General features: G+C 42.6%; 1 protein-coding gene across 3 annotated transcripts in view; it reads left to right on the forward strand.

Moving 5' to 3' along the window:
- LOC137974465 (phosphatidylinositol phosphatase PTPRQ-like) overlaps nt 1–12,500 on the forward strand; it is a 55,115-nt gene that overhangs the window by 5,340 nt on the left and 37,275 nt on the right. For 2 of the 3 annotated variants that reach the window (XM_068821476.1, XM_068821475.1), the window contains exons 3-4: nt 11,320–11,616; nt 12,013–12,309. In XM_068821476.1, coding sequence (XP_068677577.1) covers nt 11,320–11,616; nt 12,013–12,309 — 594 coding nt within the window. The remainder of the gene's footprint in view (nt 1–11,319; nt 11,617–12,012; nt 12,310–12,500) is intronic. The other variant, XM_068821477.1, reaches the window with a different exon arrangement.

Genomic DNA, 12,500 nt, shown 5'->3' on the forward strand with positions numbered 1-12,500 from the left:
ATCCACCAACGCTTCTGCCACAGTCTCAGTATCAATGTTCTTCAGCGGGACAGCTTCAGGATAGCGAGTTGCAAAGTCAACCAATGTCAATATATATCTATGACCGTCCTCACTCGGGGGAACGAAAGGTCCAACCAGGTCGATTGCTACTCTCTTAAATGGCTTGTCAATTAATGGCATCTTCTCTAGGGGAACCTTCGGTACGGAACCCTTGTTAACTGTCTTTTGACATACATCGCAGGACTTGCAATAACGAGTCACGTCCCCTTGAATGCCTGGCCAATAGAACGCGCTTTGAATCTTATCAGTCGTTTTCTTTATTCCCATGTGACCTCCCATGATCGATCCGTGCGCTAGTTCCATTATTCGACTTCTCAGCTGCACAGGAACCATAACCTGCTTCAGGGGTTTACCTCCGTTCACATAAGGATGCTTGTAGACGCGGTACAGAACTCCACCTTTCACTTCAAATGAAATCTCAGCCTGGCCTCTCACAACTACGTCATCTTTCTCCAAAAATTTCTGTAGGCTCTCGTCATCACGCTGCATTTGCTTGAGCTTTTCTCTATTAACTACAGGACTTTCTTTGGTATCTGGTACCTTCAACGGAATATGTTCTCCAGCTTTCTTAGCTTGACTTCTCGTGGTTACAGCACAAGCTTCTTGTACAGGAACTTGCCAGCTTGGGTCTGGGTCGTCAGCGGCTCTTGCGCCTGGTACATTACCAATAATTAAATCATAAACAGCATCGGGAAGACACTGCGCTTCCACCTGGCCCTTGAGATAAGGTGTATCAACATCAATCTTTGCGATGGGAACTTTCCTTGCCGTATTGTCAATGAGCAGCATAACATTAAATTCGCCAGTAAACTGATCCTCAGACACAAGGTCCTTCTTTACTACAATTCCACTACAACCAGTATCTCTCAGGACATCAACAGGCTTCTCTCCAACTCTACCTTTCACGACAGGCATTTTACTTCTCACTCCAGTTAACGGTTCAACACAAGCACTACTCAACAATGGAATCTTCTTACCACAGGCTAACAGCAGCTTATCATCTTTAATACAGGCCTTAACTTCTTCATCGGTAGGTTTAACCTCAGGTGGCTGAACTAAACAACTGGCACTCACTTGACCACGCTGCACAGGGTTACCATCCTTACTTTGTCCTCCTGATCTGCGTCCCCCTGATCGACAGTTTCTAGCTTCATGTCCCTGCTTACCACATAGGAAACACTTTCTTGTTAGGGTTGGGCAGTTGACGGCTTTATGACCTCGGGTGTTACACTTAAAGCAATGCAGAGCTGGTGGATTAATCTGCATGTTCTTGGCTTCGTCCCTCTCAGGCTGCACTGTTGGCTTTCTGCTCGCTGAGCTGAACAAATGTTTACCATGAGCCTCCAAGTACTGGTCAGCGATCTTCGCAATCTTTGCTATGGTCTCTGGTGCCCTTTCTCGCAGGTGAATTGCCAAATCCTTAGGGCAAGAGTCAATAAATTGTTCTTTCACGATCAAGTCCTTAAGACCATCAAAGGTTCGCGCAGTATCCGAAAGCTCTAGCCAACGTAACAGGTATCTGTCCAGTCGCACAATAAACTGCTCCGGACTTTCGTCAACTTCTGGTTTGGATGCTCTAAATTTCCGACGATAGCCGTCTTCGGTAAGGTCATACCTCTTCATTAACGCAATCTTTAGCCTGTCATAATCCTTAGCTGCGTCCTCCGATAGACGTGAATATACTTCTAGTGCCCGTCCAGACAACAGAGCACTGAGCTTCGATGCCCATCCATCTTTTTTCCACTTAGCTGTCTCGGCAAATCTCTCGAACCTCTGCAAATACGCGTCCAAATCGTCTTTACCATCAACAAACGAGGGGAGTTTAGGTGCCTTAGCCCGATCCTCTCTCACTTCAGGACGTCCGTCAGCATTCTCCACAGCCAAACGTGCAATCTCCAACTCGTGTTCTCTTTTTGCCGCTTCAATAGCCTCTTTCTGTTTCAACAGCTCGGCTTCCATCTCCAATTTTCTTAGTTCGCGTTCTTGTCGCCTAGTTTCTCTCTCTTCGTCTTCTCTTCTTCTATCTTCTTCAAGTAATCGACGCCTCTCTTCCTTTTCTTCTTCAAACCGCCTACGCTTTTCTTGTTTTTCTTCCTCCAATTGTCTGCGTTTTTCTTCTTTTTCTTCCGCTATCTTTTGTTGCTTCTCTACAAACTCGAGCAGCTTTGCTCCTTCCAATCCAAATTCTTTTCCCATCTGCAAAAGCTTTTCCATTTCCATAGCAGTATTCCACAGTAAAAACACAATATACTATCTTGTACAGTTCTTCTTACTCTTTTTGTAACTCCTTCTTGAATTGTCCTTTCCTGGTTTCTGTAGTCAGCAAACAAATGAATTCCTCTCCCGGACAGGCCCCCAATGTTACGAGTTCGAATGTTTTGAGGAAAGGTAGTTCGCAAACTAAACTGAACGCAGGGTTATCGGAACAACAACAAGAAGATTTATTCCAAAATGAACGTAGTTTCCACGAAATAAAACTCTGAACAACACGTACTTGACAAACTTACACGGCCTCCGCCAACTTGAATGCACACAGCTTCTGTCACACTTGACTAAACACGGCCAACGCCACTCTCTTCGCTTGTGAAAAACTAGTTAGAAAAACACTCCGTTTGGACTCGTCTACTTATATACTCTGACAATAAACTTCTAGAACTTTCTAAAATAGTAATGAATCTAATTATAGAAAGATTACAAAACACACCGATTTAGAAACGCTTACGTACAAACCTAAATATAAACAAACTACGAACTCTCGCGAAGATTCTAGACAGTAACGCTCGTCACGCAATACTATTTTTCGTAACAAACGATTTCCTGGAAATCTGTTCTTTTAGAGTATCAGGGGCACCCAACGAACAATTTGTTGGAAAATGTATTATTATACCCCAGTTAATGAAAATAAATGTTATTAAGGCATTTTCAGGTGTTTTTCAGTGTTGCTGGGAAAACATTATCTGTCCCTTTTTCCCAGCAAGACACACAAGAAATTTCCCAGCCAGCTAGATAAAATTGGTTGGTTTCCCAGCCAGCTGATCAAATTTATTTCCCAGCCAGGAATTCCGCGCGCTTTCAAATCCCTCGATCCAAAACGACCGAACAAAAGCGACAAAACCGGGACAAAACAGGTTTTTTTTCAGCAAGCGCAATCACTCTGACCAGCCGTCGTATGTTTGGGAGAGGGAAGGGGTTCTTTTTCTTTTTTTTTTTTTTTTTTTTTTTAGTCGTCCTCAGTCTTCAGAGTTTCTACAGCCACCTCGGATTGAAATGCTGGAAAAAGTCAGTAATTCCCAGGCAAAACCTCTATCAATAACAAACTTTCCCAGCCAGCTCGTCGAAACACCTGTATTTTTGCCAGCCAGCAAGATTCCTCTGGGGAACAGATAAAGTGAGGAACAGATTCGTTGGGTGCCCCTGGAGTATCGGGCTTCATAGCCAACCCTACTCTTGAGGGTCTTCATCCTGGTCGAATGTAGTACCTTACCTAAGGTGGTTGCAAATTATACTGTAACAGTAAGGCAAAGTGAAGCAAGCTCCGTAGTAAATGCAATTACAGACGAAGAAGGTACATGCACGCCTAGTAGTAATCATACCTGCATGTTCCAGAGGACAAAGTACGTCATATGTCCGGCATTTGTAATTACCCTAAAATTAAGCTTCTGCCACAAAAAAGAAAAAAAGGTTACGGTTCATAACGTCACATGAATTCTTTCTACTACAGTAGCATCACGGCACTTCAAATAAACGGAACTCTTGATTGCTTGTGGTCTAAACCACTCGTTGGCAACAGGAAACGTTCCGCGGAAACTAACGTTCGGTTGTATATCACTTGAAATAATGTAACAGAAACCTAAATACTGAGATGGTCCGACTGCACCTCTTTAACTCCATAAACCTTATTCTAACTACTTCAGTTAGACAACAATGGTAGTCCATTTGTCAATTCCTCAAGTTAAGGTGTAGGAGGCATTTCGTTTCAAAAGAACAAATAGATAAACAAAGTAAGTAAGAAAGATAAACAAAGAAGTGACAGACGTAATTAACTACTGGTAATGTAAAAAATAAATTATCATATTTTCAATTATCTTAGCCCATCCCGGGAGCAGGCATAGTGCAGTGGTAAGAGCACTTACCCCCCACCAATGTGGCCGGGGTTTAATTCCAAGACTTGGCGCCATATGTGGGTTGAGTTCGTTGGTACTCCGGTTTTCCGCTCTCCTAAAAAAACCAACCTCTGATTTGATTTGATTTGCTTTCTGTACAGTCTCAAATTATGGCTCAGCGCTAAATACACTTGACACTTAAAAAGTAAAGTAGTGTTACAGCCCGTACTCGTTCTAGAAGAGTTACAAAGAAGCCCGAGAGACTGGACCTGTGAATAGTTATACTAACCCCACCCTAGTGTGTAGGACTTAGAGTGTCATGTGACTTTCGTTGTTGTTCCAGCTCTTGTTATCGAAGGTTTTTGTACGTCTAGCATTTCGCTCGTATACATCCCCTTTGTAAATCGATGTGTAGCCGAGTCCAGTGGATTAAAGTTGTGTTACGCTTCAGTGTCTCGTCGTAATTCCTAACATGGTCCTTCACAGCCGGAGAAAAGAAGATATTTCAGCAGTAAATTTGTAATTCTTTGCAAGGTCGTCAGTTGCAACCACATGGCCACCGGTTCCTCGAGCAAAATGGAAGACTTATCTCAACTCACAGTCGATCAAATTCGTGAAATGCTTGGAAAAAAAGGATTGCCGACTACTGGAAAGAGAAAAGTCTTACTGGAAAGGTTAGCGAACGCTCAGCGTGATTCGAAGTCAAATGTTATTGCACCAGAATTAAAGGAAGGTTCGAATTTCGCCGAATCTTCAAGTGAAAAGTGAAGTTGAAATTCAGGAGGTTAGTTCGATTAGACGTAAAGCCAGAGCCTTGCAAATGGATATGGATGCGTTGATTCAGGATATTTTGTATCTAAGTCAAAATGCAAGCAACAAAATCAAAGTGCAGTTGAGAATTGAAAGGCTAACTGTGTACCGTGAGAATTATCTTCAACTGAGAAATGAATTAATCGCGCTTGTTGCAGAGGATATGATGGAGGAGGAACTCCAAAGATGGGGAAAAATTCTGAGTGAAGTAGATAAAGCTGTGGATGGTGCTCATGAATTCCTAAATAAAGATTGCGATGTGGGAGATCACTCCTCGAAGGATATTGCATACAGTGACAGTTGTGTATCCTCAAATCTGAAATTACCGAGAATTGAGTTGCCAAAGTTTAATGGCGATGTGTTGAAATTTCAAAACTTCTGGGATCAGTTTGAAGCTGCAGTGCATAACAATGTTGATTTACCAAATGTTCAGAAGTTTACTTATCTACGCTCGGTGCTAACTGGAAATGCCTTGAAAGCAATAGACGGATATGAAGTAACCGGAGCAAATTATGAAGCAGCTGTTGAATGCCTTAAACACAGGTATGGAAGAAAACGTATGATCATCTCATTTCTAGTGAAATCTGTCATCAAGATGGATGCTAAGTCAGTTGTTAATGCATCCTCCCTCAGAGATCTCTATGATACCTTTATGAACAGAACTAGAGCTTTAGAGGCTCTTGGAGAAGATCCAATGAGCCATGGATGTATTTTGTTACCCTTTTTGAGACCAAGTTACCACCTCAGTTATTGGAAAAATGGGAGTTGACACTTGCAGACACTCAAGAAGATGAAATAGGCCTTGAATTGTTCTTTAAATTTCTTAACCGACAAGTTGTGTCCAAAGAAGCAGGAGAAAGAAGTTCAAATGGGAACATCACCCCAGGCAATCACAGTTTTGATAAAGGTAAAGAAAACCGAAGAAAGTCTTTATCTCCCAAAATGGGTGGTGAGAATGAGATGTATACTGCTTCTGCACTACTTGGTGAAACACGCCCTCCAAAACAGCCAAATTGTAATTTCTGCAAGGCAGATCATGACTCACAAAATTGCCCAATGTTTAATGAAAAATCACTTGATGGTAGATGGAAACTAGTGCAAGACAACAAACTGTGTTTCAATTGTTTAAAACCTAGCAACCACAAGCACTTCTCCAGAATTTGTCGCCATCCTAAGTGTTCTGTAGCGAATTGTGGTCACCGACATCACTGGTTATTGCATGGGCAGCAGTCAGTTGTTACACCTCGGCACCTAAGCAACACTAGTTTAAGTGGATTGGCTTCAACTAAGCCTGCATTACCTATGAGAGAAACACTCCTACAGACAGCATTGGCCAGGTTAATTGTTAAGGGTCAAGAAATGACAGTCCGTGTTTTACTAGATTCAGGGAGTCAACGTTCGTATATACGAAAGAACATTGCAGAGGCCCTTGACCTGCAAGGTCCCTCAGAGCTATTAAGTGTCACAACGCTAGGTGGGGAAACCAGCGAAACGAAAAGATTCCAAAGAGTGAAATTTACCCTTTCACCAATTAAGGGAGATTCAAAGGTGGAGATAGAGGCCCTTTCTATTTCCAAAATTTGTAATCCTCTCGGGCCAGTACAGATGGACTTCCATAAGAACTCTCAGGGATCGCGTTAACGCAGAAATCGTGCATTTTTACGCAAATAAAATCCAAAAAATGCATGATCGAAATTTTAATGCGTCCCAGGACGCAAGGCACTGACTTAAATAACTCACGCAACTTGCTTTGATTTGTCAGTATATTCTGTTGTTTGTAAAACTGTTGGAGCGATCTGTGATCATAATTGAAGTTCTAAGAAATGGGGTTTAAAACATCTAAAAAGGTTAAAACTAAATTTTCGACGACCTTCTGCGGTCTTCTTCAGAGGAATGTACTCTGCAAGTCACTGAATGCAAAAATATAGCAAAAGACATCACTGTTCATTGCTCCTAAGGGAGGAAACCAGTGATGCGTAAACCCTTGGAAAGGGTGCTCTTTCATTAACAGTGTTCTTGTCCAGGAATGAATGTAACGGCTCTAGAAAAAGCCTTTCTCGGCCGTTCCTATGCATATGCGTCAATATTAATTCCAAGGTGGTTACTCTCTTTTTCTCATAATTTAAAACATACTTTTTTTCTCGCAGAGGGTCACCAAGATTTTGGGACCCCAATTTGGCCTAACATGCGGGTCCCAGGACCCAGATTGAAAAATCCTAGTGCCATCCCTGACTCTCATCTTCAAGGCTTAACTCTTGCAGATAGTTATCCTCGTGGTTCAGTTCAAGTAGATGTTCTTATTGGTGCAGACCACTACTACTCATTTGTGACTGGGGTCTGTAAGAGAGGTAGTTCCAGTGAGTCACTTGTTGCTGTTGAATCTTGCCTCGGCTTGATTGTCACGGGACAAGTAAACCGCCAATCAAGGCAAACTTCATCCATGCTGACAGTTGTAGAAAACTTTGGAGTTAACGAAACATTGAAAAGATTCTGGGAACTGGAATCAATTGGTATTGCAGAGAACGAGGACCCTGTTATGTCACAAGAGGAAGAATGTGCTGTTGCTGACTTCAATAGAGGATTGAACTTTGATGGACATAACTATGAGGTGCGACTACCATGGAAACGAGATCCTCCAAAGCTAGAAAGTAATTATGCACAAGCTTTGAGACGCCTGGAAAGTGTTGAAAGAAAGTTAAGGCAAGACCCTGTGAAAGCTAAGGCTTACAAAACAGCGATCAACGAATATGTAGAGAAAGGTTTTGCAGAGGAAGTACCTGATCAGAGTGATGACAATGGAACTGTGCGGTACTTACCACATCATGCTGTATTTCGTGATGACAAAAGAACGACAAAATGCAGAATCGTATTTGATGCTTCCGCACGAGAAGGAGGTGATGCTTCCCTTAACGATTGTATTTTTCCTGGTCCTCCTTTACAGCCGAACCTTGCATCTGTACTGATTCGATTTAGAACACACAAAATTGGTCTCATAGCAGACATTGAAAAGATGTTCCTGCAAGTCAAACTAGCACCAGAGGACAGAGATGTTCACCGCTACCTGTGGAGAGATTTACAGCCTAACGAAGCACCAAAGGTGTACAGAATGCAGAGATTGACTTTCGGTGTGAACGCAAGTCCTTTCCTTGCAATTGCTACAGTCCATGCTCATGTAAACAAATACAAAGAAATGTCCCCGTATGCAGTAGAAGAAATTTTACAAAATATGTATGTCGATGACTGCCTGACAGGAGCCGATACAGTAGATTCAACTTTGAAGCTTCAAGTGGGCAAGTAACTCAGAGCTAGTAATGGATGCTATTGACCCAGCTAAAAGAGCCTCATCACCATTCGTGGAGTTCAATTCGAGCGACCCCCTAAAGGCACTTGGCGTGTCATGGGACTTGAACTCTGACCACTTTAGATTCCTCGCACCGAGTGGAATCATCTCATCCCATGATCCAATGTCAAAGAGAAGTCTACTTAGTCTGGCATCGAAAATGTTTGACCCACTGGGACTGATATCACCCTTCACTGTTAGAGCCAAAATCCCTTTCCAAGAGTTGTGGTTGAAAGGATTACAGTGGGATGACCCGTTAGATAGCGACACTAAAGCAAAGTGGTTAAGTTGGAAGTCTGAGTCTTTTCAGCTAAAGGATGTGACTATCCCTCGATGCTTCGGAAATGGTATTACGCAAGACTCTGTGGTAGAGGTGCATGGTTTTGGAGATGGTTTCCCCAAGGCGTATGGAGCAGCAGTGTACATTCGAATAAGAGACAAGCAAGACAATGTATCCTCACAGCTGGTAATATCGAAGTCCAGAGTCGCGCCCATTAAGAAGGTGTCACTTCCAAGGCTGGAACTTTTAGCAGCAGTTGTAAATGCCAGGTTGCTAAAATTTGTTGTAGGGGCTTTGCCAATGAAGGTGGCTAGGGTTGTGTGTTGGTCTGATAGTATGGTGGCACTGCATTGGATAAAAGGGCAGAGTTCTTCCTGGAAGCCATTTGTTGCCAATCGTGTGGCTGAGGTACAGTCAACGTGGGATCCTGAGTGTTGGAGGTATTGTGGAAGTAAGGAGAATCTTGCAGACTTGTTGACGCGTGGGTTAAGCTGTAGTGATATGATTTCAAGCACTTTGTGGTGGAATGGACCCCAATGGATGTCTTCGCCTTGTGAACTACTACCCGCTCAACCCGAAAACGAAGCTGCTCCGGCCGAAGCTTGCGAGGAAAAAAGAACTACCCATGTGTATACAGCAGTCGTTGCAGAACCACTGATTGATATGTCACGCTGCGGGACATGGTTAAAGTTGATTCGAGTAACTGCTTATGTATTGAGAGCGGTCAAATTGTTTAAGACTAAGTCTAGGTCTTGTGAAAGGGAACTGTTGGCGGACGAGGTGAGGCAAGCCGAGATTAAATGTTGTATGTGGGTACAGGAAGTGGTCTACAAAGAAGAATTCGAGAAACTGAAAGCTGGAGAGGTACTTCCCAGTAACAGCCGCCTCCTGAAACTGGACCCTTATTATGACAGAGATGATCAGGTATTAAGAGTTGGCGGGAGACTACAGTTTGCTGATCTTCCCGAACAGAGCAAGCATCAAATAATCTTGCCTCACGGACATCCTGAAGTTGCCAAGATGGTGCAAGATGTACATAAGAACATGTTGCATGCTGGTCCAGAAACGGTATTATCAACTTTAAGGCAGAAAGTTTGGCTAACTCAAGGAAGACGTGAGGTTAAACGTGTTATCAGAAGATGTGTAGCTTGCCAAAGACAACGGGTTGGACCTTGTGCCCAGAAAATGGGTCAGCTGCCAGAGGAGAGAATCTCCTGTTCACGAGCTTTCGCGCATGTTGGGACTGATTTTACGGGACCACTGTATGTGAAAGAGGGCTTAAACATTAAGAAAGCATATGTGTGTATTTTCACATGCGCATCATCTCGTATGGTTCACCTGGAACTTACACATAGTTTGACAACTGATGAGTTCCTTCAAGCTTTTAGTCGCATGACGAGTCGCAGAGGTCTTTGCCATACAGTGTGGTCAGACAATGCACAAACCTTCAAGGCAGCAAGCAGGGAAATTCAGAAATTATACGATGAACCCACTACTGAAAGTCAAAGAATGTGGAGTACGCTGGATCAAGATCAAATCAAGTCAGAGTTCTCATCACGAGGGATCAAGTGGAAATTCATCACAGAGCGTTCCCCATGGAGAGGTGGATGGTGGGAACGATTTTGCAGAGCGATAAAAGAACCATTGCGTAAGGTCCTTGGAAGGGCACTTCTCACCTTTTCTGAGCTAAACACGTTGCTGGTCAGAATCGAAGGTATCATTAACTCGCGGCCGTTGACCGCAGTAAGTGATGATTGCAGAGACCCGTTACCTATTACGCCTGCTCATCTTGCAATTGGTAGGCCAATTAACCAGTTACCGGAAAGGAAAGAAAGTAGCTTAGAGGAGACCAGTAAGAGAACTGTCGAAAGGTATCTCTACCTGCAGAGACTACTCAATCACTACTGGAAGCGTTGGAAACAAGAGTACCTACATCTCCTATCGGTAAGAAACAAGTGGCATAAAGAGATCCCTTCTATTCGAGTAGGCGACATTGTACTTATTTCTGACGACAATGTGCCGCGCACCAAATGGCCGTTGGCTAAAGTTGAAAGGGTTTATCCAGGTAACGACGGGCTTGTACGGACCGCTACAGTTAGAGCGCATAACAGTTTCTACAGCAGACCCGTTCAACGTTTACACAAGTTAGAGATTGAGTCAGCAGCTTCACAAGTAAGCCCGGAAGCAGAGGATCCAGTCCATGGTGGGGAGAAGCCACAAACGAACACTGTTCATGCTGCAAGTATACCTGTTTCCAAGCCTAATTTGAGCATTGTCCTCCCCGAAGGAGGACAAGGTGGGGAGAATGTTACAGCCCGTACTCGTTCTGGAAGAGTTACAAAGAAGCCCGAGAGACTGGACCTGTGAATATATATACTAACCCCACCCTAGTGTGTAGGACTTAGAGTGTCATGTGACTTTCGTTGTTGTTCCCGCTCTTGTTATCGAAGGTTTTTGTACGTCTAGCATTTCGCTCGTATACATCCCCTTTGTAAATCGATCTGTAGCCGAGTCCAGTGGATTAAAGTTGTGTTACGCTTCAGTGTCTCGTCGTAATTCCTAACAGTAGAATCGTCTAGCGTTAGACAGACTAAAATCAATTAGGCCTCACTCATAGGAGTCAATTGGTTAAAGGGAACAAAGTTTTTGAGTGGATGTATACGTTGTTAATCACATTTCCTATTGCTTTACCTTTTACTAAAATTTGAAATATCAATTCCTTTCAGTTCCAAGTGCTCCTCCGACTTTTGTCCAAGTATATAACACAAGTTCTACGAGCATTTTCGTCAAATGGGAAGAGGTTCCACAAGATGATCAAAATGGTGTTATTCTGAGTTACACCGCTACATACAGGGCATTGCCTGGTGGGTATAAACAAATTCAGAACGTGACTGCTCCAGCAACTACTGCTAATCTGAAAGGTCTGAATGAATACACTAACTACAGCATAACAGTGTTTGCATCTACTATCAAAGGAGGTGGAAATAGAAGTGTACCTATCGTTGTCAACACAGATGAAGACAGTAAGTTTAGCCAGCATTTTCGTATCTTCTGTTTACAATCGAAGGACATAATTCTACTGAAGCCTCAGCATATATACTGTTGTGATGCTAGTTTTTCATTTTTAATGAGACTTCAAATGAGTGGACAGAGGTGTTCCTTTTTAAGCCATCAACAAATTTCTCCTCAGAAATTAGTTTATTCTCATACGTTTTCCTTTTAAAGAAAGCGTTACATGAAAGGTTGATATTTCCTTCCAGTGGACTTTCGATCCTGGAAAGTGCAGTGCAAGCTCATTATTCAGTCAAGTTTGGCCCCCTTTTTTAAAGCTTGATGACGTTTTTTATACAACAGCGGTTCATTTATTTATTTTCTGACCTTTAGTGCTTACTGTATTTGTTCTTTCTTTTTCATTACAGAGCCAAATGCCCCTCCTCATAATGTTCGTAAAATTAACACAAGCTCTACTAGTATTGTTGTCCAATGGGACCGAGTTCCAGCTGCTGATCAAAATGGTGTTATATTGAGTTACACTGTTTCTTACACGGCACTACCCGATGGGTCTGAGAAAACTCATAATGTCACTGCACCAACCACTGTAGCTACATTGACAGGTCTGAATGAATACACCAACTACAGCATTACAGTGTTTGCGTCTACTATCAAAGGAGGTGGAATTGTCAGTCAACCTCTCATAATCATTACAGATCAAGACAGTAAGTGTAGACACGAGAAATCGATTTTTTGTTTTCTTTCATGTTTTTCTACTAGTTTACTATATTTGCACTGATTTTTATCAGCTCTATTTAATTTTCTGTCATTTGTCATCGCTTAATTGTTGTATCGTGTATCTCGTCACGTTCGTGAGATATTTCTAAATTTGCCTAAATTCCGCATGCAGTAATTA

The sequence above is a fragment of the Montipora foliosa genome, chromosome 10, assembly GCF_036669935.1.
Source record: "Montipora foliosa isolate CH-2021 chromosome 10, ASM3666993v2, whole genome shotgun sequence".
NCBI classification, from domain to species: domain Eukaryota; kingdom Metazoa; phylum Cnidaria; class Anthozoa; order Scleractinia; family Acroporidae; genus Montipora; species Montipora foliosa.